At 42.5% G+C, this 26,435-nt stretch overlaps 1 protein-coding gene across 5 annotated transcripts in view; it reads left to right on the top strand.

Annotated features, from left to right (window-relative positions):
- Positions 1-26,435, top strand: part of PLCB1 (phospholipase C beta 1) — a 650,190-nt gene that overhangs the window by 478,860 nt on the left and 144,895 nt on the right. For all 5 annotated transcript variants that reach the window (XM_037896161.2, XM_043544063.1, XM_043544064.1 and 2 more), the window contains 4 exons: positions 8,533-8,617; positions 9,117-9,294; positions 18,228-18,298; positions 20,822-20,918. In XM_037896161.2, coding sequence (XP_037752089.1) covers positions 8,533-8,617; positions 9,117-9,294; positions 18,228-18,298; positions 20,822-20,918 — 431 coding nt within the window. The remainder of the gene's footprint in view (positions 1-8,532; positions 8,618-9,116; positions 9,295-18,227; positions 18,299-20,821; positions 20,919-26,435) is intronic.

Below are 26,435 nucleotides of genomic sequence, written 5' to 3'. Positions count from 1 at the left end.
CAAAATGTGTGGAAGGGAATCTCAGTTTGTCACTTTCACTCTGAGAGACTGGAGAAATGTATTGTACAAGTTAAAGTTGAGGGGTTGACCTATTTTTTCCTACACCTATTAGATTCTTTCACAGGTAAAACCTTTATTCTGGCTCCTATGTAAATCACGCCAGCTGACACTCAATTAGACTCCTTTACACGTACCCACTAATGTATAACTTACATCACCTTACACATCACATCTGAATCTGACCCAGAGTCAACAAACTTTGTTTAGAAAAGGCAGATAGGAGAATCAGCATTATGACCTATTTATTATCTCAACTGTTCAGGTCTACAGGTTAAACAAAAAGCATTAAGGATAAGGTCTTTTCCAGAGCACCAGCCTCCACTTTATTTTAAAGAAACAAAGAAATTAATAATTTTTTAGAAAAAGAAAGAAATTAATAATTGCAAAAAACAAAACAATTATTTTCAGAAGTAAAATAAGTGCCAAAATATCTTTTAAAAATGGGATTACATTTTAATCACAACTAGATATGTTGTAAAATTCCAGGAAGATGAAAAATCGGGAGTAGTTTCCACTGTGTTACTCCAGTTTTACGCCAGTGTTACCCCATAGAAATCAATGGTGTTTCAGCATCATAAAACTGCAGTAACAGAGAGATGAATCAGGCCCTAGGTGTATTATCTGCAGTGCTCTTTCATGTGTTGTGATGACAATAACAAATTATTAACAAAGGATATTTGGGAAAGCAATATCAAATGTGTTGTTTTATTTGGCTTTAAGGTTGATTAACTATTGGTATTGGTTGTTGTTAACTTTCTGCTGCAATAAATTATCCCATTTAATGTGTGAAGCTTCTGATTTTGCCTTGGCCAAATACCACTTCCAGTTATTTGACTGCATGTTATAATTAGACTTTCATTTCTTCACAAGTTGCTGGAGAATACGGCAATTAGTCATGCCAGTCAGAGAATCCCTCATCTAATTTCATGGAATGCTTCTTCTGCCTTTCCGTTTAGATGGAACATTATTTTTCTTCTAGATTTTCATGATCATTCAGGCCTAAATACCAGTTTCTAATGCTAAGTACTTTTAGAGCTTGCACTTTTGGAGAATTTATGTAAATCCTGGTCTCATGGAAGTCAACTCCCAGTTATTTCCATGGGACCAGAATTTTCCCTGTAATTCTCAGCTATTAGATTTGTCTTCACTGAAAATTTTGGGTGAAATCCCGGTTGCATCAAAGTCAATGAGAATTTTGCCATTGACTTCAGCTGGTACATGATTTTACCCTGTATGCTTTGGTCATGTCATTTTTTTTAGTGACTGTTAGATCACCTGAGGTAAATATTTGTTACTACCTTTCAATATTTTTCCCAAAAGGACTTAAACCTCATGGAATTTGATACCATGTGAATTAGCTCCTCCATTTTCCTTACCACTATTCCAATATGTGGCACCATAATCTGCGTGTCATTTTCAGCTTGGACCTCGCTCTTGGTCCACACATCTAGATTATGTCTAAATCTTGATGATTCTTTGTGCACAACATCTCAGCTTTTTTCCCCCCATCCAGACAGCTAAAACACTTATCCAGGCTCTTATCATCTCATGTCTCGATAACTGCAACAACCTTCTCTCTGGCCTTGACAAAGGCAATTTTGCCCTGTTCCTATCCATTCAGAATCCTGCTACTAAGATAATTTTCCTAGTCTGATGCTTTGGCCACGTTTTGCATTCTTCCACTGGCTCCTTCTTCTCTATCACATCAAACATTGGCTGCATGTATTCACTTTCAAGGCCCTTCACGGTCAATCCCCACCCTACTTATCATCTCTCTTTCACTGTCAAGCTGTCAAAGCTCGCCTCTGATTGGCCGATGATGCCAATCTGCACTGCCCATTTGTTAAACTTTCAAACACATATCTTCATACCTCCCGCATCTGTCTGTATTAACCTGTTGTTTCTTGTCTTATATTGTAAGCTCCTTGGATCAGGGATTGTCTTTTTGTGTTTGTACAGCACCTAGCACAATGGATAAGCCTGGATAAGTGTTTTTTTTAAACAAGGCTCCAGAGGCGATCCTGGCAATTCCAGGCTGACAAGCCTCACTTCAGAACCGGGTTGAAACTATAGCAAAGAACAGAATTATCAGACACATAGATGGTGTTGCGGAAGAGTCAACATGACTTTTGTAAAGGGAAATCATACCTTGCCAATCTACTAGAATTCTTTGAGGGGGTCAACAAACATGTGGACAGAGGTGATACAGTGTACTTAGACTTTCATAAAGCCTTTGATAAGGTCCCTCACCAAAGGCTCTTAAGCAAAGCAAGCAGTCATGGGATAAGAGGGAAGGTCCTCGCAAGGATCACAAACTGGTTACAAGAGAAGAAACAAAGGGTTAGGAATAAATGGTCAGTTTTCAGAATGGAGAGAGGTAAATAGCGGGGTCCCCCAGGGATTTGTTCTGAGACTAGTGCTGTTCGACATATTCATAAATAATCTGGAAAACAGGGTAAACAGTGAGGTGGCAAAGTTTGCAAATGATACAAGATAGCTAAGTCCAAAGCAGACTATGAAGAGCTACAAAAGGATCTCACAAAACTGGGTGACTAGGTAACAAAATGGCAGATGAAATTTAATGTTGACAAACGAAAAGTAATGCACATTGAAAAACATACTATACATCAAAAATGATGCAGTCTAAATAAGCTGTTACCACACAAGAAAGAGATATTTGGGTCATTGTGGATAGTTCTCTGAAAATATCTGCTCAATAGGCAACAGCAGTTAAAAAAGCTAACAGGATGTAAGGAACCATTAGGAAAGGGATAGATAATAAGACAGTAAATATCATAAAACTACTATATAAATCCACCAGATGCCCACACCTTGAATACTGCATGCAGTTCTGGTTGCCCCATCACTAAAAGTTGTATTAGAATTGGAAAAGGTACCAAGAAAGGCAACAAAAATTATAAGTGATATAGAAAAGCTTCCGTATGAGGAGAGATTAAAAAGATTTGGACTATTCGGCTCTGAAAAGAGACGATGTTATAGAGGTCTATAAAATCATGAATGGTGTGAAGAGAGTGAATGGGAAAGTGTTATTTACCCCTTCACATAACATAAGAACGAGTGTTCACCCAATGAATGTAACAGGCAGCAGTTTTAAAACAAACAAAAGGAAGTATTGCTTCACACAATACACAGTCAGCCTGTGGAACTCATTGCCAGGGGGTGCATAAAACTATTAACTGGATTCAAAAAAGTACTAGATAAGTTCATGGAGGCCATCAGTGGCTATTAGCCAAGATGGTCAGGGACACAACCCCATGTGCTAAGTGTCCCCAAGCTTCTGACTGCCAGATGCTGGGACTGGACTACAGGGGGATGGATCACTCGATAATAGCCTGTTCTGTTCATTCCCTCTGAAACACCTGGCAAATGGACCATTGGTCTGACCCAGTATTGCCATTCTTATGTAATGGGGTTCTGGTCCATGACTAGGTCCTTGGTACTGATGATAATAATAATCATAAAAACTGAATGTCATTCATGACTCACTAAGGCATCCAGTATTGTGTGTAGGTTTTACAGTATAGAAAATAATTATAATGTTAAGATATATCATCATTCAGTAATGAATATTGAGGTCAAAGGCAGCATACTGAAAAAAACAGCAATAAGAAATGGACCCACAAAATGGAGTGGAGGGCGGGGAAACATTTAGACCCTTGAAAGCATTGGAAAAGCCTCAGAAAGACCTTGAGTTTTGAAGTGAGATTAATACAAGGTATCTAAAAATCTGAAGGCAGACACCTCTATAATTAGAAACATACTCATGACTTAGCAGCTAAAAGGTTAAGTACTCACGACCTAGCAGCTAAAACAGTATCCCTCTAAGATCCATTTTAAGATTAAACTTAATTAAAGGCAAACTCACCTTGCTGTTTTCTGTCTAGAATTAGTATTACAAATATTAATAGATGTTATGCTCTCTGGAGTGGCTCACAGCTTTGAGTGCTTACCTCAGGGCAGACACCCCAAATTGATGCTGTGATCTAAAATTAGATTTCACCAAGCCAGTAACAAATGTGAACTCCAGGATCACTACTGCAGTCCTTCCATGGAGTCACAGACAGTCCCCTTAGCCTCTCCAGTCTATCTTGACACTCAGACAAACTGGACTTAGTGATAAATTGTCACTTACGCTAAAAATCACACCACATTCAGATTGCTTCCAGGCCCAAGAGATCAGCCACTTACCTCAGATCAACTGGTACCCTAGATCTTACACCAAAGACAGCATCTGTAGCAGTCCTGTAATAAACTGTCTAAAGGTTTATTAACTAGGAAGAAGAAATAAGAGTTATTTACAGATTAAAGCAAGCAAACGTATGCACACAAATGAGTTACCATTTAAATCCTAAGAGTGATGGAGCTGTAGTGATTTATCAATTCAAAGTGTCTTTCAGGCAGAACCTGGGGATTTCTGCCTCCGTTTAGAGCCTCTGGCCCTGTAAGAGTTCAAACAGCGAAGGGTGAGATGGAAACTTCTTGTTTTATTTCCTTCATTCAGTTTCCAAGGCCACAGGAGGACCTTCCCTGCATGTAGCATTTCCCAGGTGTGATGTGGCCATTAACCAAGCCTTTGTATGGTGATGTTCCTGGATGGCCCGTCTGATTTTGATAGTCCTTCTGGATGGGAAGGTGGAGTGGGGGACAATTCCCATGCCAGGGTTCACTAGTTCAGAGCAAACATTTTCAAAGTTATAAAACAAAATCTACAGATTTTCTGATGGCATGGAATACCGACATTACAAGTGAGATTAAGGCATGCAGCAATTTACAAGCATCTCATAGAATAAAAAACACTAAATACATTCTTATAAGACTAATACCTATTTTGAGCAAAACTAACATACAGGTGAACTGCTCTGGTCTTCAGCTGTGAGTCTGTTAGTCCTTAGCTAATGCCTGCAGTCTTGGCAAGAGCTGGCACCTGGTTTGCCAGTTACAATAGTGCTTTTAGCAAAGTTTCTTTTTCAGGATCCTCTTTACAATCTTTTAGACTTCTGGAGAAGGACTGTGACTTTATGCATGGCTGGTACAGCAGTAGGCACGTTGTCAACAGTTCATAAATAATAGGCTATTATTATATGTAATGCCTAGGAGACCCAGTTATAAAGTAGGACTGCATTGTGCTAGGTGTTGTGCATACACAAAACAAAAAGAATGGTCCTTGTCACAGAATTTCACAATCTAAGTAAAGGGACAAATATCAGTTTGTGTATTTCCTGCTTAACACATATTGAAAGTACAAAGGTATTACGCTCCTCCTTTATCTTGTAAATAAAGTCCTTTGCCATTGCACCTTTTGGGGGGTTTCTCCATTTCGCATACTGCTGGTACAATTCCATACAGTACGGATCATTACTGCGTGGCTCAATATGTTATAAACTGTTAGTTCTTCACATCCTGAGAAGTGAGATAAATAGAGAGAGAGTTAGATGTGGGGTTAGGACAGGATTGTACAATTTCCTTCTACTACTACTTCTAGTGAGGATAGTTCTAAACCTAAATTCTCTCTGAAGTGCTATAAGATTTCGCTGTTGTGTAGGAGTGAAACTCTCACTACCTCCAGACATCTGGGTTTTTTTTTTCTGTTGATGTGCCCTTTTAAAATCTAATCTTATGCCTGTTCCTAAGTTTTAGATAAATGTGGGGTTTGGTTTAAAGAGGAACAGACTTTGAACATCATACTCTCTAGGAGTGTGGATCCGTTAGAAATACATACTAGTTGAGAAAATTAAGATGAACTTGCCTATAATAATTTCCCCATGGAGGCAGGAGTTATAACAAATCCCCACTCACCCACCCACTTTCCACAGAGAGCTAGGGGTGTTTTGTGCACCCTGTCTGTTTTATTTGTTTGAAAAGGAGCTGCCGGTTAGATAAGGACTATAACACTCTACCTTCACCCCCAAGTCACTGCATTCTCCACCAACCCTTCCCTTGAGGGCTCTTAGCTCTCTTTGCTTCCTACGCATCTTTCTAATATTATGCCTGAGACTGAAACTGCATCTTAACTTTCTTGCAGAACTGGCTAACGTTAAACGACAGCATTAACAAAATACCGCAGTGATGAAAAACGTAGCGGTTTAAAACCCCGCGTAGCTTTGTGGAATCATTTAAAATCTACATCCATATGTACTGTGGACAACTGAAGTTTGTGACTGTTTTAACCTATGGCTGCTAACGATGGAATCCCCCAAATGGGAGCAATGCTGAACTTTGGGAGATTCCGATTCTGAGTTAAATGACATCCAGGGGTGGTCCCATCTCTGATTTACTCACTGTGTCACCAGCTATCTTTCCATTACCAACTACACTGCTGGCACACAATGAATAATTAGTAACCATAATAAGAGGGCAAGCTGGGCAACAGAATGGGGTGTTCAGTAACGTGACAGTGCATATTGCTGAACTGCAAGTTTATCCAAACACTTTTGGCTAGATTCTCATTTACACTAAGGTTCTTTCACGCTGCCCTGGTAGTACAGCAGAGCTAGTACAATAGGATAGTTTAAAGTAGATGCACTAGTTTATTTGTGTTTGTAAAAGGTTAGTCGAGAAGTAGATTAAAAATTCTTCCTGTCACCGGGGCAGTTGTTCTTTCAACTAGAGCTGGTTGGGAATTTTTGGATGAGTTGTTTTTCATTGAAAAATGCAGATTCATCGAAATCCAAACTGTTCATGAAACAGGGTGTGGTTCGATGAATTTTCCAACTTAACAAAAAGAAGAAAACATTTCATTTCAGAATGTTCAAAATAAAAAATCCTGTTTTCCTGTTCCAAATGTCCTCTTAAAAGGTTTTACAAAAGAAAAAAATGTCAACACAGAAAATGTATTGTTTCAAACTGACCAAAACCAAACGTTTCAATGACCAAAACTGAATTTTTTTGGGGGGGAGGGGTTGGCTTTTTTTGGTTTATGAATATTTTCAAAATTTTCAACTTTTTCCCCAAATTGAGAAACAAAAAACAAAACAAACCCCACAATGCTCAAAAATATTCACGAGACTACAAAACTGTTTCCCACTCAGCTCGAGTTTCAACCTCCTGTGGGGAGATATGATTGTAACAGCGGGGTTCCCAAACGTTGTGATACACGGGACTGTAACTTGACAGAAAAAACCTAGGGCCTCACCTCTTCTATATTCATTTATATAGATACATTCTGTTATCAACAATAGATGCAACAATAACTGTTTGGCGTGTCCATGTGTCGTCCATGATCTGTGAACAGAAATTGCTTTTTGTTTGATTTCACTAGCGAAACAAACCCTGTAGTTGAACAGTTTTAACCTGTCCCTGTGGTTATAAAAAAACTGGAGCTGCAGGCCGCATTCTAAGGCTATGCAAGTGGCATTTATTATAACCTATCTGTAGTCCTAAAACTCCCAAAACAATGATATGTAGACATTATTTCACTCTTGGTCTGCACTTTGGGTAAACTGGCCGTAAGCACAGTCTGCTCAGTTTGACTTATCCCTAGTGGATGTCATGAAAACCACCAAAGTAATTTACTGTAGTACAATATGATATAGGTAGACAAGTGTCTGATAAGGGGCAGTCTCAACAGTGGTCCACACTACAGGCTAAAATAATTATCCAGCTACTTGCTCCAAGAGCTTGTTGCTAAGGCCAGGTCTACATTAGGAAGATGTTGCTGATCAGTATAGCTTTTCCAGCAAAGCTCTCCTATACCAAAAAACTGTGCTTATGCCTGTTTCCCAAACACCATATAAGATATATCAGCCTGAGCAGAATTATGCCATTATGACTGGGCTGAAAATAGGTCTTTTGCCAACAAAGCTATGGCAGTAAAAAAACCAAAACCACTAGCTAGTTTCTAGTGTAGAATTGGCCGGAGGGTGACCATGTTTGAGAAAGTTTCTATGTGACTCTGTGCAAGATGTTGGAAGTGCCGTTGAAAAGGAAAACCCCTTTTCTATTTTTTGTCTCTTCCGCTTTACATTCTCAAGTTACAAAGAAGAAAAGCAAAAGGGGGGTGGGGAGGAGTAAAGGCATAGATATACCTTGAAAATCCTTGATGTGACCTAAAAGTATGATGAAGGAAAACGTATTTAAATAGGTTGTCTAAAGAGCCAAACATGTGTAACAGTTTATTTCTATCACTCCCACAACTAATATATTCAGTTTTTATATTCTGTAAAGTGCATGTGAATATTTGTCTCTATGTGACAAGGTCAGTTTCACTATTTATGACTTCAAATGGCCAGTGCCTTTATTGTACTATTTCATGTATAAGCTCTGTGATAAGAGCTGTCAGAGAAGTCAGAATAATTGTATGATGAATCAAGATCATTGTGAACAATTTACAATGATAGGATCAGGAAATTATCCTTTCATCGAGTTAAGGGATATTAGATTTTTCCATTACTGCTGCTTTCAGCCTGCAGTATGAATAAGTCTCACTTAATTCTATCCTTTCCCCCCTTCTAGCCCTAAGCAGCAAGCCAAAATGGCAGAATATTGCAGATTAATTTTTGGAGATGCACTGCTCATGGATCCACTGGAAAAATACCCAGTAAGATGGTTTGGTATTTTCCTGATCATAAGCATATGTATGAATATGTATTTGCATATTTCAGTTTTCTGTTGCTCTTCATATACCACCTTACAAGATTGAAGCTGCTGGATTTTTGGGTTTGGGGTTTTTAAAAGTAATTTATGCTATTATTGGTTTAAGCATATGGTTTCTGATCTGGAGATTATTGTGAGCTAATCCTCTAAATCAAAATTGGCTCTGACATCTACTCTTTTATAATCTGGGCTTTCACATTGTAAATAATACTTCTTATGGTTACTATTGTAGATATTTCATAGTGCATTTTTTCTTTATCTTCTAAGCACCTTCATTGGTGCTGTTTTGTTTATCACAGAGCCTACCTGTTGTGCAAACCACGCTTCATCTTAAAATGGGGTTACATTTTGGACTGCACAACTGTACATTGTATCATGGGGAGAATGAGAAGCTGGTGTGGGACCATTTTATTTATTACACATCTCTCCTTCTTTCCTCTAAGCTTGAAAGTGGCATTCCCCTTCCAAGCCCTATGGACTTAATGTACAAAATTCTGGTGAAGAATAAAAAGAAATCACAAAAGTCTGCCGACGGAAGTTCAAAAAAGAAGCTCTCTGAGCAAGCTTCCAACACGTGCAGTGATACATCCAGTGGGTTTGAACCCTCATCTCCTGGAGCAGGTAAAAGTTGAACTCCCAAATACATTACTGCCTGAAACATAAGGAGCCCAATTGTGATTGACACTAAGTCTTGTTTACGCCACTCTGTAAGTGTAAAGGTGCCTCAGTGTGGGTCTAGCCCAATGGCTGATACGTTATGTATTTAGGGCAAAGTGCTGTCCCCCTTACAAAAGCCAAGTCAACAGGCTTTGCTCAAGATCTAAGCGGGGTTGAGGCTCAGGAGTATTTCTTGCTAATCATAGAATCATAGAATATCAGGGTTGGAAGGGACCTCAGGAGGTCCAAAGCAGGAGCAATCCCCAACTAAATCATCCCAGCCAGGGCTCTGTCAAGCCTGACCTTAAAAACTTCTAAGGAAGGAGATTCCACCACCTCCCTAGGTAACGCATTCCAGTGTTTCACCACCCTCCTAGTGGAAAAGTTTTTCCTAATATCCAACGTAAACCTCCCCCATTGCAACTTGAGACCATTACTCCTTGTTCTGTCATCTGCTACCACTGAGAACAGTCTAGATTCATCCTCTTTGGAACCCCCTTTCAGGTAGTTGAAAGTAGCTATCAAATCCCCCCTCATTCTTCTCTTCCGCGGACTAAACAATCCCAGTTCCCTCAACCTCTCCTCATAAGTCATGTGTTCCAGTCCCCTAATCATTTTTGTTGCTCTCCTCTGGACTCTTTCCAATTTTTCCACATCCTTCTTGTAGTGTGGGGCCCAAAACTGGACACAGTACTCCAGATGAGGCCTCACCAATGCCGAATAGAGGGGAACGATCACGTCCCTCGATCTGCTGGCAATGCCCCTACTTATACATCCCAAAATGCCATTGGCCTTCTTGGCAACAAGGGCACACTGTTGACTCATATCCAACTTCTCCTCCACTGTAACCCCTAGGTCCTTTTCTGCAGAACTGCTGCCTAGCCATTGGGTCCGTAGTCTGTAGCAGTGCATGGGATTCTTCCGTCCTAAGTGCAGGACTCTGCGCTTGTCCTTGTTGAACCTCATCAGATTTCTTTTGGCCCAATCCTCCAATTTGTCTCGGTCCCTCTGTATTCTATGCCTACCCTCTAGCGTATCTACCTCTCCTCCCAGTTTAGTGTCATCTGCAAACTTGCTGAGAGTGCAATCCACACCATCCTCCAGATCATTTATGAAGATATTGAACAAAACCAGCCCGAGGACCGACCCTTGGGGCACTCCACTTGATACCGCCTGCCACCTGGACATGGAGCCATTGATCACTACCCGTTGAGCCCGACAATCTAGCCAGCTTTCTATCCACCTTATAGTCCATTCATCCAGCCCATACTTCTTTAACTTGCTGGCAAGGACACTGTGGGAGACTGTGTCAAAAGCTTTGCTAAAGTCAAGGAACAACACGTCCACTGCTTTCCCCTCATCCACAGAGCCAGTTATCTCGTCATAGAAGGCAATTAGATTAGTCAGGCATGACTTGCCCTTGGTGAATCCATGCTGACTGTTCCTGATCAATTTCCTCTCCTCTAAGTGCTTCAGAATTGATTCCTTGAGGACCTACTCCATGATTTTTCCAGGGACTGAGGTGAGGCTGACTGGCCTGTAGTTCCCCGGATCCTCCTCCTTCCCTTTTTTAAAGATGGGCACTACATTAGCCTTTTTCCAGTCGTCCGGAACTTCCCCCGATCGCCATGAGTTTTCAAAGATAGCCAATGGCTCTGCAATCACATCCGCCAACTCCTTTAGCATTCTCGGATGCAGCGCATCCGGCCCCATGGACTTGTGCTCGTCCAGCTTTTCTAAATAGTCCCGAACCACTTCTTTCTCCACAGAGGGCTGGTCACCTCCTCCCCGTGCTGTGCTGCCCAGTGCAGTAGTTTGGGAGCTAACCTTATTCGTGAAGACAGAGGCAAAAAAAGCATTGAGTACATTAGCTTTTTCCACATCCTCTGTCACTAGGTTGCCTCCCTCATTCAGGAAGGGGCCCACACTTTCCTTGACTTCCTTCTTGTTGCTAACATACCTGAAGAAACCCTTCTTGTTACTCTTAACATCTCTTGCTAGCTGCAACTCCAGGTGTGATTTGACCTTCCTGATTTCACTCCTGCATGCCCGAGCAATATTTTTATACTCTTCCCTGGCCATTTGTCCAATCTTCCACTTCTTGTAAGCTTCTTTTTTGTGTTTACGATCAGCAAGGATTTCACTGTTAAGCCAAGCTGGTCGCCTGCCATATTTACTATTCTTTCTACACATCGGGATGGTTTGTCCCTGTAACTTCAATAAGGATTCTTTAAAATACAGCCAGCTCTCCTGGACTCCTTTCCCCTTCATGTTGTTCTCCCAGAGGATCCTGCCCATCAGTTCCCTGAGGGAGTCAAAGTCTGCTTTTCTGAAGTCCAGGGTCCGTATTCTGCTGCTCTCCTTTCTTCCCTGTGTCAGGATCCTGAACTCGACCATCTCATGGTCACTGCCTCCCAGGTTTCCATCCACTTTAGCTTCCCCTACTAATTCTTCCCGGTTTGTGAGCAGCAGGTCAAGAAGAGCTCTGCCCCTAGTTGGTTCCTCCAGCACTTGCACCAGGAAATTGTCCCCTACACCTTCCAAAAACTTCCTGGATTGTCTGTGCACCGCTGTGTTGCTCTCCCAGCAGATATCAGGGTGATTGAAGTCTTCCATGAGAACCAGGACCTGCGATCTAGTAACATCTGTTAGTTGCCGGAAGAAATCTAATGACCTGGTGCATTGTGTTGTGTGCGATAGCATTTAGCTCCCCCCCACACACACACTTGGGGATTTTAGTATATGATCAGCTCCTCCAGCCTGCCATTGCCATGTGCCCAAACTTCCAACGCAAAGGGAAGCACCATGGAGTAGAGCTTTGGGCCAAAAGAAATCTGATGAGGTTCAACAAGGACAAGTGCAGAGTCCTGCACTTAGGACGGAAGAATCCAATGCACCGCTACAGACTAGGGACCCAATGGCTCGGCAGCAGTTCTGCAGAAAAGGACCTAGGGGTTACAGTGGAGGAGAAGTTGGATATGAGTCAACAGTGTGCCCTTGTTGCCAAGAAGGCCAATGGCATTTTGGGATGTATAAGTAGGGGCATTGCCAGGAGATCAAGGGACGTGATCGTTCCCCTCTATTCGGCATTGGTGAGGCCTCATCTGGAGTACTGTGTCCAGTTTTGGGCCCCACACTATAAGAAGGATGTGGAAAAATTGGAAAGAGTCCAGAGGAGAGGAACAAAAATGATTAGGGGACTGGAACACATGACTTATGAGGAGAGGTTGAGGGAACTGGGGATGTTTAGTCTTCAGAAGAGAAGAATGAGGGGGGATTTGATAGCTGCTTTCAACTACCTGAAAGGGGGTTCCAAAGAGGATGGCTCTAGACTGTTCTCAGTGGCAGCAGATGACAGAACAAAGAGTAATGGTCTCAAGTTGCAGTGGGGGAGATTTAGGTTGGATATTAGGAAAAACTTTTTCACTAGGAGGGTGGTGAAACACTGGAATGCGTTACCTAGGGAGGTGGTGGAATCTCCTTCCTTAGAAGTTTTTAAGGTCAGGTTTGACAAAGCCCTGGCTGGGATGATTTAGTCGGGGATCGGTCCTGCTTTGAGCAGGGGGTTGGACTAGATGACCTCCTGAGGTCCCTTCCAACCATGATATTCTATGATTCTATGAAGCATGCAAGGGATATGACTTCCCTTGAAGGGCCTTTCTGTGTATTAGCTCCGTGCACAGTGAAACGGCAGTGGTTCTTCTATATTTAAGACTGAATGTAGGGGGCGATTTGGCTCTCAAAGTCCCAGACCCCCATTCACTGCTGCCTCACATCTAGTAGGGTCACATGTACCTGTGTATAGTGGGTGTAAAATGCTAGCACATCAGAATGGTATCATTTTACATCCACTTACATTGCATTGGGGAAAATGACTACATAAGGTGCAGGGCCAGGGTAAATCAGGCCCTACATCTTGTATTACTTCATGGTATATTTCTCAGCTCAACGCACCGCTATTTAACCATGTGACTCCCATTAATTCCCACTCCGCCATATGAAAATACACTGCTCTGTTTCCATTTTACTCACCTAAATAAAACAAATAAATTGATAGCACGGGCTGTGCATTCCTCTGGGCAGAGAGCGGATTAATTTTTCCAAGACACCACAGTCACCAATACATGGATGTAGATTATTTGCATTTACTTAGCTTTGATTTCTCTAATTCTCACCACACTATACTCTTACTTTTATACCTTTAGCTGCTCCCACCCACCCGCAATGCACAGTACAGACTGTTCATGCAGCTAGAGTTTACACTATTCCTAGTGTAAACCTCCTGTACTGAAGAAGGTAAAAAACTTGCTCCAGGCTAAAACTGGGCAAACTAAGTAGAAGAGCAATTTCCAATAAATAAAATATATAAAAATACCTTTATCTGCTTTTGATTTGAGAGCAATATATCTATATATCTATCTACCTGAGTTCACTAAGGTTTGTTCTGCACTCCTATAACAAACCACATTAAATTGTTGTTTTTTTAAGTTCCTATGTTCTAGTGAGAAACATAATATTGAAACTAAATATCCAGTACAATTGGTGATTATAGGGATCTTAGCCAATGGGAAGCAGTAGGTAATACTTCATTTCTTATTGGTCACTAGCTGGTTTCTTGAATGCAGATTTAAAACAGAAAGGTTATCATCATGTATTTGTTGTATCATGATAGTGCTCAGAGATCCCATGTAAGATCAGCGCCCAGTCGTGCAAGGCACTGTTCACACACATAATAAGAGAAATCTCTGCCCTGAAGAGCTTACATCCTTAACAATTATTATAGGCAGGTAGCGCTGCCCAAAATTAAGGTTGTCTAACACTTTTCATTATAAGACCCTGTTTTCCGTTGCTTATAACTTTGCCAAACTTTAAGCATTAGGGGAGACATTTTCTATGCCACTCATGTAATTAAAAACTATCATTATGCATACACACAAGACAGCTGTATTAAGGTAGCACAGGCAACTTCAATTCTGCCATTTCCTAACTTCTGACTGTGTGATTTTTGCAAGCTTAAAGTTCCTTTAATGTAGGTTTTAAAAAATCTATTATTTAAATGTGTTTATAGCGATATACAGGACTTGTGAGAATAAGGACTTGCCTTGACAAGCAGTGTTGCATAGTCAATAAAGCACTGGACTGGGACTTGGGAGACCTAGCTTCTATTCTTTGCTTGCCCATTGGCCTGCTGGGTGACCTTGGGCAAGTCTTGTCACTGCCTTGTGCCTCAGTTTCCCCATCTGGAAAATGGAGATAATGATTCTGACCTCCTTTGTTAAGCACCTGTGAGATCTGTGGATGAAAAGTATTGAATAAATCCTGGGTATTATTATTACATGAGAAAGTTGGGCCCGTTTAATTACAGGTGCGATTTAAAACCATTTTAGTCAAACTGATGCAAAAGGTGCGGAGACTTGTATTTCATTTTAAGCTAGGCTTATTTGGCTTTAGTTGAAATTGATTTGGGACAGGCTTAAAGATGACTCTTGGATGTACTTATAAGCAAAATATAGCAGCAAAATATTATTATTTATAACCCAAAATAAGAGTGTTCAGAGAAGGCTTTGCACCTGATTCACTACATTGGTTTATAAACCAATTTAAGTCACTTTTCTGTGAGTTGAAAATGCCTGTATCCCACCAGCATCACTGCAGCATTGTATGCTGGCCAAATCACCAGACGTTTGAGAAATTGGTTTGGATTAGAGTTTCATTTTGGAAAAAGAAAATCTCATTCCTAGCATTGTGGTATTTTGTTTCCTTTTCATATTACCTCTGTACGCACATTGGCGGTAGGTTGTTTTTCATGGGCTTGACGTGGACGGATTATTTAATATAAAGGCCCAAAGCAACTGACAGTTTAAAGGAGCCAAAATTTGGATAACTGCTAAGTGCCTGGCTAACACTTAAAAATAGTGGGGCAAATTCTTAACCCTTCCCTCTTAGGGTGAAATTCACTATGGTCTGCAGAGGAACTACTCACAGAGAGTTGCAGGAATGCTAGAGGAAGATGAAGGAGGCATATGTGCTCCCTGGGTGACTGAGTAAAAATAGATTAAAGATTTTAGAGCTAGCTCCTCAGCTGGTGTGAATCAGCATTGGGTTGTTATAGTCTGAGGAGCTTTGCCGATTTACACCAGCCGAGGAGCTGGCGCATTGCCAGCTGTCAGCAAGTGACCACTTTAAATTTACAAGCTAAATAAAATGAACTCCTAAATCTAAAAAGTATGTCAGCACTGAAAGGTATCCAAAGAGTAAATAAAAGGTGCTTTCCCGCACAAGGTGTTCCTGCAGGTCTTCAGTTGATTGAGCTATTTTGGTGCAGTTTAGACCGCTAACAGAGCTGCACAAGTGAATTTTAAATTTTTATTCACTCAGATGGGGATTTGCAAAGGGACCTAAGGCGGTTCTGAATTTCATTCAATGTTGGACACCTAATTATCTTAGGCTTCTTTGGAAACCCTAGTATCTAGCACCATCTCTTATCTTACTGTATACATAGTGCTCAAATATCTGTAGTCAGACTCTGTTCAACTAGCCTTTCCCGCCTATGGTTTTTGTTGTAACTTCATATAACGTCATAAATCCAGATCCTTAGCTGGTGTAAATTCCAGAACAACAACAGTCAATGGAGCTATGGCAACTCAAGTTGAGGATCTGACCCGTAGTTTCTAAAGCTGAATTAATTTGCAGTATTTGTCTGTAGACCCTTACATGTACATAAGAGGGAATGAACAGAACAGGTAATCATCAAGTGATCCATCTCTTGTTGCCTATTCCCAGCTTCTGGCAAACAGAGTGTTCACAGCTGCAGCTTATGCTGTCCTAGGAGAACTTTTGTAAGTGAGAATTGGTCTAATTGGGATTTTTCAGTTAAACCTTTTCAAATAAATAGGTAATATGTTGCAGATTTCCCTCCATGGACACATCTGGTGGTGATAAGCTGCCAACCAATGGTTGCCACCAATATATAGTAATCTCAGCAGGGCAAAAAGTTTGCCATAATCTGCCTCTTCTTCTCGTTTAATGGACTCTAGGAAGTGCTTTTTGCTAATCTAAATGAATAAATTAAGAGATTCATAGCCAGTGGCTGTTACTGCAAATCCAGCAAGAACACTTCAGGCTCTTAGCAATACATTAAAGTTCCCCCAGACTATCCCCTGAGCCTGTTGAGCAATCATGTTATTTTCTTCAATGAAATGTTCAAACAAAGATTTGTTCATGAATAAAGGCATGGCATATCAACACCAGTGTCTGGGAGAAAACCCAGCCTGGGGAATCATAGCTCGATTGAGAAAGTAGCCCACGTTGCTTTCATTATATATGCTCTACATAGTCAACAGAGGTCATTACGGTAACTTCGGTGGGCTTTGAATCAGGCCATGAATTGAGATGAAGAATCAGGACTGAATTACCTCTTCCCCCCAAGGAGGAAGATTGTGGCATTGTGGATGAATTCTCACATTGCAGTTTGTTTTTGCAGCAGGCAAGGATGTTAGCCGTTCCTGATGCCAAAAGAAAATTGCTTTGCCATGGTTAACTGAGAAAAGTGAAAACCGTGGGCAAAAGGTTGTGAAATAAAAAGATTTATGCAGCCTGTAATAAAACATACTGACCTAGCAGGTCCATCTAGGGATCTGCGCGTAAGTTAAAGCTCAGTTTTGATGGCTTCTTTCTGAAAGTAAAACCTACAGTAGAAATTTCTAAGGAGAAAGATAAGGCTGCAATTTTTGTTGAACGTGATTGTTTCTGGAAAGCACTATAATAAGACTATTTTGTTTAGGGGGAAAATGTTTCTTTGATTTAGTAACAAATTAATCTGTCTTGCCAATAGGGTTTATATTGGTATAAAATAACTGAGAACAAGGCTTAAAAATCTATGTGATTCAGTCTCATCTACTCATTCAGTACTTTTTGAGTAAAAGAATGATATTTAAGCAGCTTCTTCACATTGTTTAGTTTGCATTGCCCTCTGCTGGTGAGTGTGTGATATGCCACCTCAGCGCTGAGGGCTAGAAAAACATGCAGGGACAGAACTTCAATTGGTGTACATTGAAATAGCTCCATTGAAATCTAAGGAACTATTGCCAGTTGACAGCAGCTGAGTATCTGCCTCACAATTTTCAATATATTATGATAAAAATATTAAATATTTTAATTTAACCCAAAATATTATTTATTGAATAAGTACATTGTTGTTAGTAGTAATAACTAAGTTTATTACAGTAGTGCATAAGGACTAATGGAGAATGCAGCCCCATTGTGCTAGGCACTGTACAAACTAAGACGTTACAGTCTAAGTAATGGTACTTATATAGCCTCCATTGCCATGGTTTCTCAGGATCTTTAATGTATTTATCCTTACAACACCCTTAGGGAAGTGCTATTATCCCCATTTTACAGATAGAGAACTGAGGCATAAAGAAAAAGGTAAGTAACTTGCCCAACATCACACAGGAAATGTGTGGCAGAGGAGAGACTTGAACTCAAATCAGCCAAGTCCTAACCATTGGACTATCCTTGGTTAATAATATGTGATATTGTATATTGTATATGCATGGACTATCAAAATGCAGCATTCTTTTTTCTTTTTTTTAGTTCATTATTCTAACATCTAAACTGCTGTTCTGAATCACTGTTTTGTTGACCACAAAAGTCCTTTACAAAGACACAAAGGGGTTGTTTGTTTGATAGGCAAATTCCCCAAAGTAAGTCAGCGATGTTGAGGATGGCTAAACCACTCAAGACAGTGAATTTGGTGTGTTATATAAGAGGCAGTCCCCCTAAAATGTGGAACCCTCTAAAGCAAGAGCACTTGAAGGTGTCTATCAAGAATGGTCTTGGTATTTATAATCATTGTTTCAGCCAATAATTGTATTGTAATTAAAATGTTGCAGGAGAAGCAGAGATCGAGAGTGACGATGACGATGACTATGATGATGACTGCAAAAAATCGTCAACAGATGAAGTAAGGATTTAAATATTTTGAAATAGCGGTGGAGTGATTCTGGTCCTTTAATTTGGCTTGCATTACTAAGTGTTGGACTGCCATCTAGTGGAGAAAGGAAGACATGCCCTTAAAACATAATACAAGCTTTAGAAATATTTGCCAATAGTCCTAAAAGAATTCTTGAACAACACGTGTACACTGTTGCTCACTTTATTCATATTTTAACTTAGTAAAATAAGATATAATGAATCAGTTTTAGACAGCTACTTCTTTATTATATGTGTGTATATACATATATATGTATGTATATATGTGTGTATCTCTCTCTCTCTCTATCTATATATATACAGCTTATATATAGCTATGCTGTGACAGCTCTGTGGTGAAATCTGTAGGAGACACATTTATTATTATTAATTTATATGGGTGCTCACAATGTGCTCGGCACTTTTCAGAAGATAAGATAAGGCAGTCTGTTCCCCGGGAATCTTATAGGCATGTATAAAGTATTAAAATACCAGCTATGTGATTTAGCTTTTAAATAGAGTGGTAAGGTCTCCTCTTCATAGAATCATAGAATAATCAGAGTTGGAATGGACCTCAGGAGGTCATCTAGTCCAACCCCCTGCTCAAAGCAGGACCAATCCCCAACTAAATCATCCCAGCCAGAGCTTTGTCAAGCCTGACCTTAAAAACCTCTATGGAAGGAGATTCCACCACCTCCCTAGGTAATGCCTTCCAGTGCTTCACCACCCTCCTAGTGAAAAAGTTTTTCCTAATATCCAACTTAAACCTCCCCCACTGCAACTTGAGACCATTACTCCTTGTTCTGTCATCTGCTACCACTGAGAACAGACTAGATCCATCCTCTTTGGAATCCCCTTTCAGGTAGTTGAAAGCAGCTATCAAATCCTTCCTCATTCTTCTCTTCTGCAGACTAAACAATCCCAGTTCCCTCAGCCTCTCCTCATAAATCATGTGTTCCAGTCCCGTAATCATTTTTGTTGCCCTCCGCTGGACGCTTTCAAATTTGTCCACATCCTTCTTGTAGTGTGGGGCCCAAATCTGGACGCAGTACTCCAGATGAGGCCTCACCAATGCCGAATAGAGGGGAATGATCACGTCCCTCGATCTGCTGGCAATGCTCCTACTTATACATCCCAAAATGCCATTGGCCTTCTTGGCAACAAGGGCACACTGTTGACTCATATCCAGCTTCTCCTCCACTGTAACCCCTAGGTCCTTTTCTGCAGAACTGCTGCCTAGCCATTTGGTCCCCAGTCTGTAGCGGTGCATTGGATTCTTCCGTCCTAAGTGCAGGACTCTGCACTTGTCCTTGTTGAACCTCATCAGATTTCTTTTGGCCCAATCCTCCAATTTGTCTCGGTCCCTCTGTATTCTGTGCCTACCCTCTAGCGTATCTACCTCTCCTCCCAGTTTAGTGTCATCTGCAAACTTGCTGAGAGTGCAATCCACACCATCCTCCAGATCATTTATGAAGATATTGAACAAAACCAGCCCGAGGACCGACCCTTGGGGCACTCCACTTGATACCGCCTGCCACCTGGACATGGAGCCATTGATCACTACCCGTTGAGCCGGACAATCTAGCCAGCTTTCTATCCACCTTATAGTCCATTCATCCAGCCCATACTTCTTTAACTTGCTGGCAAGGACACTGTGGGAGACCGTGTCAAAAGCTTTGCTAAAGTCAAGGAACAACACGTCCACTGCTTTCCCCTCATCCACAGAGCCAGTTATTTCATCATAGAAGGCAATTAGATTAGTCAGGCATGACTTGCCCTTGGTGAATCCATGCTGACTGTTCCTGATCACTTTCCTCTCCTCTAAGTGCTTCAGAATTGATTCCTTGACGACCTGCTCCATGATTTTTCCAGGGACTGAGGTGAGGCTGACTGGCCTGTAGCTCCCCGGATCCTCCTCCTTCCCTCTTTTAAAGATGGGCACTACATTAGCCTTTTTCCAGTCATCCGGGACCTCCTCCGATTGCCATGAGTTTTCAAAGATAATGGCCAACGGCTCTGCAATCACATCCACCAACTCCTTTAGCACCCTCGGATGCAGAACATCCAGCCCCATCTGTGCTCATCCATATAAATCTGTGAAACTCCCACGAGGCTCATTAAGACTATTTCACATGTATTTCCTTTTGTCCCCTTGAAATTCCTCCTTCCCTCAATGAGTTTCACGACTTTCAGAGTGAATTTCATTGCTTAACACCCTGTTAACAAAAACAAACAAAAACGACTCCCTTCCTCTAGATGAGGAGCCTAAAGGGGATGAGCCAAGCCCCATATCAAAGGGAAATAGGCCAAATAATGTGCGTATACAAATGAATAATGATCTATTGGACATTGATCCCACACCCACTAAAGTAAATGGTAAAGCTCCCATTGACTTTGCTGTGGCAGGTAACGGACACTTGGAGTCTTAGATATATAAAGTCTACTTTATAGAAATCCCACCAGTGACCTTTGATATGCAATAAACACAAAGTCTTCCCTTGTCTCCTTGTTCTAGGGCACTGCTGGCAGTGAAGCCATGGCCACGGAAGAAATGTCTAACCTGGTGAACTACATACAGCCAGTGAAGTTTGAGTCATTTGAGATATCAAAAAGTAAGTAATCTAAATAGCCATAGCATAATTTTATACTGGGAATTACTTAGGAGGTCGCTTTCTTATCCTCAGTTGGAATTATTTGAACATATCATGGGGCAGATCCTCAACCTGTGTAAATGCAGTTGTCATATCTTCATGGAAGTCAAGTAACACCCGTAGAGGATCTGTCCCCATAGGTATAGGAGAAAGGTCTGCTTAGAAAACTGACTCTCTGCTTTTCTCTCCTTAGTGCGTTGCATAAATCCTGTTAAGGGTATTAGGAATTACCCACATGTATCGAGGGACAATAGAGCCACATTCATTTTGAGATATGCACTGGTCTAAACATTCAGTTTTGTCTATGGTAAACATTGGTACGCAGTGTGTGCGTCAGGTTTGACAACGTTTCTGGAATTGAAAAAGTCTTTGCTTGTCAAATTAAATGTCCATGAATAAACAGGGTCAGAAAAGCGAGGCGTATTGTCAACTTTTGAACAACGAGATCGTGAGCATTGAGCGAGAAACAGCAAGTGCTTTTACACTGTGCCCATGTTGCACGTACAACAGATAAAGTCTAAACACAGCGCTCACCCCTCATGTAAATCTATCTTTTCTGCCACAGCCTAGGCTATAACTTCATCCCCTGCTGATTTTTCACTGATAAAGTCTTGCTGGGAATGCACTTTGCAGCATCGTTAATAAACAGAACAGCAGCATTTCCCGTCTAGGAGCAGAACCCCCTACCATCTACCTGCCCTTTTTCATGGTGTTTTGACAGGATACAACATGTTCTTGACATTTCTTTTTTGTTAAAGCAGCCTATCGCATTTTCATTTTTAAGTCCTGCATTTATGAGGCCCTTGAAGACCAGGGTTATGGGTGCCTAAATCCATTACCTCTATACAAGATTTTACATCTACTGAGCCTTGTACTGCAGTTGTTATGAGCATGATGGCAACTGCTTCATCAGAAGCAAATTAAGTAACTCCCCCAAACAAATATATTGAAATATTTAAAACTTCATTGTCAATATATGTATATATTTATATAGCTTTGATTCCCATCCATCAGCTCAACAGCGATAATAGGACTGCAAGAAATCTTTACATCACTTTCTATCTTGAACCAGCTTCATGGCTTCATTATAAAACATTTAAAACATTGTGTATGTGTGTACTGGTCCAACTTATAGTAAGCTATTTGTATTCAAGTTGCCTTTTTCTAATACTAAATTTTCTGTTGGATGCACATTTATACTCCCTATAGAGGCTTTGAGTGGTTCTCCCCCGTCAGTGTCAGAGGGAATAGTCGGCTAGCCTCAGGAATTGATGCCCTTGTCCCTTCATGGTGGGTGGTAGCCAGGCCTGCAAGGCTTGAACCTTTCCAGTGAGAGGCCGTGCCTCTCTTCGGCCCAAGGTGTATCCAAGGTATGTCATTTCCTGCCACCCGATCCGACACTTCCTTGGGTTGGTGGGCAGTTAAGCCCACAGGGCCCATATGACAGCCACCACCTGGTTGAGATGGTCTTCCTGGCGTCGGCTGTATATCACCACGTCATTGAGATATGCTGCAGCGTAGGAACCGTGGGGCTACAGGAGGAGGCGATCCATCAGCCTCTGGAAGGTGGTGGGGGCCCCATAGAGACTGAAGGGCATCCAGATAAACTGGTAGATCCCAGTTGGCATGGCAAATGCTGTCTTCTCTCTCAGGCTTGGGTTAAGGGGGATTTGCCAGCAGCCGTTTGTGAGGGGCGGTGATGAAGTGAGCTTCCCTGAGGTGGTCAAGCAATTCATCGATATGGGGTATTGGGTACGCATTGAATTTAGAGATCTTGTTTACCCTTTGTAAGTCGATGCAAAAGTGCAGGGTCACACCGTGGAAGGTGCCGCGTCACCTCACAACCATCACACCCCTGGGTTGGTCAGGATGGCATGGTGGACAAGAGTGGTCTGGCCAGGTAGGGCAGTGAAGGTCTTAGGGAAGGCCTTCAACAGGCTTCAAGCCTGCCTCTGTTGCTCCTTGGTGAGGGTATCCCTGAGTTGTGGTTCCTCTGGGCCGATTGCCCAGGTCTGGCTCAGTAGAGTAAGGGACAATCAATAGACGCCCCTGCTCTTGCCAAGTCTTCAGGAGGTTGACAAGATAGAGCTGTTTTTTCTTCTGCCAGTCCAGTTGCTGAATTTCATACATTACTGGCCCCACCCAACAGATTACTTCGTACAGCCCCTGCCAGGGGGCCAGGAGCTTGTACTCCTCAGAAGGTAGTAGGAGCAGGACCCGTTCACCAACTTCAAAGGTCTGAGACTGTGCCCCCTGGTTATAGCTTCACTCCTGGGTCCCTTGGACAGCTTGCAGGTTTTCCTTCGCCAGAGTCCCGGCATGGTTCAGGCACTCCTGGCGCTGGAATACATATTGTACAAGTCTCTGGGCCAGCGATGGTGAGTACTCCCATGTCTTACACATCAGGTTGAGCAACCCAGTAGTCCACCAACAACTACAGGGCTCGTAATTTTTTCAATCAGGCTGCTTGTGGGTGCGGGACTCTCCCATGCAGATCTGGCCAAAGGTACAGTCCATCAGGGGACATTCCTGCTGCAAGTGTCCAAAACTGCCACAGGAGAAAGAGGGTCCTAGCTGGGGATGTCTGAGCCAGGTCTCCTGGTTCAGCGAGTGTGTGTGCGAGGGGAGGGGTGGGGACACCCTCAGGTTCTGAGGTCCCCTTCAATGCATCGGGTTTGCATGTCAGGGTTCAGTGCCACCTCGTCTGCCATGACTCCTCAGGGTCGACTGGGAGTTGGCCCATGAGCCAGAACTTTCTCCAGGCTTGTCAGGGTTGACCCCAATATCGTGGCTTGGGCCTCTGGCCCGACAAGGGCCTCTGCTGCCAAGAAGTCCTCCATGAGGGTGACTGCCACACTTAAAGTAGTGGGGTAATGTTGGAGCATCCAGGACCTCCCTCAGGGTGGGAGGATGTGGGTGGATTGTTCCAGCGTGACCTGTTTGGCCACCTCGGTGACAGAATGCTGATGGGTCTGGAGCCACCACCAGCAGCTGTCCTTCAGCTCCTGTCATATCCCCTGAATCTGGGGTCAGGCACGTGGTGGGTACCCCTTCCCCTGGAACCGCACAGAACATCTCTGGGGTGATGTCCAGCATGTTAAGCACTGTGACCTTTACTTGCCCATAATCCCGGGCCTCGTCGATGGGGAGCCCACAGTAGGCCAATTGGGCCATCCCTGTTAGATATGTGGCCCACTCCTTAAGGGGCCCCCGGGTGGCCGAGGCGACCCGCTCAAATGTCATGAGGAAAGCCTTGGGGTCATCTTCGGGTCCCATCTTTGCTAGCCATACAGGAATGGTAAGCACAGCGAGGGTTGTTTCCCCAGAGGGGCTAGGGCCACTGCGACCAGGCAGCAAGGCAGCCAGCTCGTGCAGGCACTGCTGCTGTTGTTCCCGATGCTGGGTCCCCAACTCCCAGAGCAACTGTCGCTGCTGACCTGCCAGCTACTTCATGAGTTGCTGTTGCTGTTGCAGCTGGGTTGCCTGCTGTTGCTGCTGGCTCTCCGGCAGCCACTTATCCAGTTTCTCGACCACATGGCCAGAGATGGTTGCTGGGAGGTCTTTGGGGCATCCTCAGCCCCTTGCCTCAGGGGTTGGGTTGGTGCCCACCTTCTCCACCAAGTGTAGCGACTTTGAGTGGTTCCTTCCTGTCAGCATCCGAGGGAGGCCACTCCGCCTTGCTATGCCATCTAGCTGCTGAGAGCCAATTGACAGGGGATTAGCACAGTAAATCAGTAAAGAGTCTCGGGCTCTGGTCCTTCGTGACAGGGCAGTGGGCTGTCTTTAGCCCAGCTCTCCGGCTGGGGCAGACAATCGCCACAGTCAGGCTCAAGCCCTCTGGGCAGGACAGAGCAATGGCAGTCTGTAGCCAGCCCTCTGTCTGGGGCAGACAGTATCTAAACACAGGCTGTCTGGCCTAAAATGAATAGGCTGCCACCCCACGGGTGAGGTTGGCAGCAGGGGGTAGGGAGACCCAGGCCCACCCTACTCCACTGGGTCAGCGGGGATCCTGCCAAAACACGCTGACCATGGTTTAAGCACCACAACCGGACTAATGTCTGGTTTCCCTGGACTACTTCCTACCCCTGTCTGTTCATAGGGCGTCATTTCTCACGGGTCCTTGGCACATGGCTGTTCCAGCAGCTCCTCAGGATGTTCCTTCAGGGGTCCGCTCAGGGGCCAGCAGCAAGGCAGAGGTGTCTGACTCCTTCCCTTAACTCTCCCTTAACTCACCCTGCCTCTTATACTTCTTGTTCTGCCCCTCTGCTTCCAGAGCAAAGGGCGGGCCTGACCTGGCATCACGCGCCCCATGGGGGCCGGGAATGGTTCCTCCCTGTGAGCGTCGGAGGGAGGCCACTCTGCTTCTCTACACTTCCCTTAACACTAATAGGAGTTATGCATACACATTATGGGGAAAAATATTCCTCCTAGAGAGGAAGCTAAATGGGTGAGGGAACTCTTACTTTGAAGCCTACCAACCTTTCAGAACAATATGATGTATCTGTTGTCAAAAATCTGGGCATTAGATTTATCTCTCACATGCTCTTGCCCTAACTGATTTCTACCTCTTGTAAGGAACAGTATGTGCAGATTTAACACAGCAGGTTTTAACTTTGAGCTTTGATCCAAACATATTTTATTCTCATTTGAGTACTCCTTGCATTATAACATTGGGGTGAGTATTTATGGTGTTAAAGTATAAAAAGACATTATTGTTAGGGTGTTACATATTGGTTAAAACTGGCCTGAGTGGCAGGATGCCAGGCTGCATTGCTAACTCTGCCTCTGACTCACTCAGTGACCTCAGGGAAGTCCACTAAAGATTAATGCAAAGGGGGGGATTAAATCAAGCTTTTTAATTTAAATTGATTTTTAAACATTTGAAATGACTTTTCATTTGTCTTGCTCATTCTTTACTTTCTTCCCATTTTGTAGTTTTAAATTGCAAAAGTGTTTTGTACTTGTTTCTTTCCTAGTTGTTAGTAAAATTTCAAATTTTACAAAGATTTTTTTTTTCTGTTAAGAAGTTTCACACTTAAAAAGCTTATCTGAATTGAAAAAGACACATCCAGGGCCTCGTTACCATCTTTACTGTGAGAAAACACAAACTCAAGAACATCACCACAACATGGTTAAGCAAATCACACATGCTATATTCGGAACCAGACCAACCTTCCAATATATTGAACTTACACAAGTCACAAAATCTGAAATGCTTTGAACAGGCCACTCTCCTCCATTAAGATTTGCTCTTTGAAGTCAATGGGTTCCTAAATCACCTCGGTGCCTAACTATGGGCTTAGCAGCTGACCTTTGGGCTCCTATTTGTGAAAATTTTGGCCTGTGTGTATAAACACGTTCACAATAATTTTGTTTAATGTAGTGGAAGCCTACTTAACTCCCCATTGTTAACACTGAAGCACCTTTGTATTGACGTGAAAAAGATTGTATGCCACTAAGATAAAAGTTTTTAATAAA

This window comes from Chelonia mydas, chromosome 3 (assembly GCF_015237465.2).
Source record: "Chelonia mydas isolate rCheMyd1 chromosome 3, rCheMyd1.pri.v2, whole genome shotgun sequence".
Classification (NCBI taxonomy): domain Eukaryota; kingdom Metazoa; phylum Chordata; order Testudines; family Cheloniidae; genus Chelonia; species Chelonia mydas.
The sequence above is the reverse complement of the archived record's forward strand: the minus strand, read 5'-3'. Positions and strand labels throughout refer to the sequence as shown.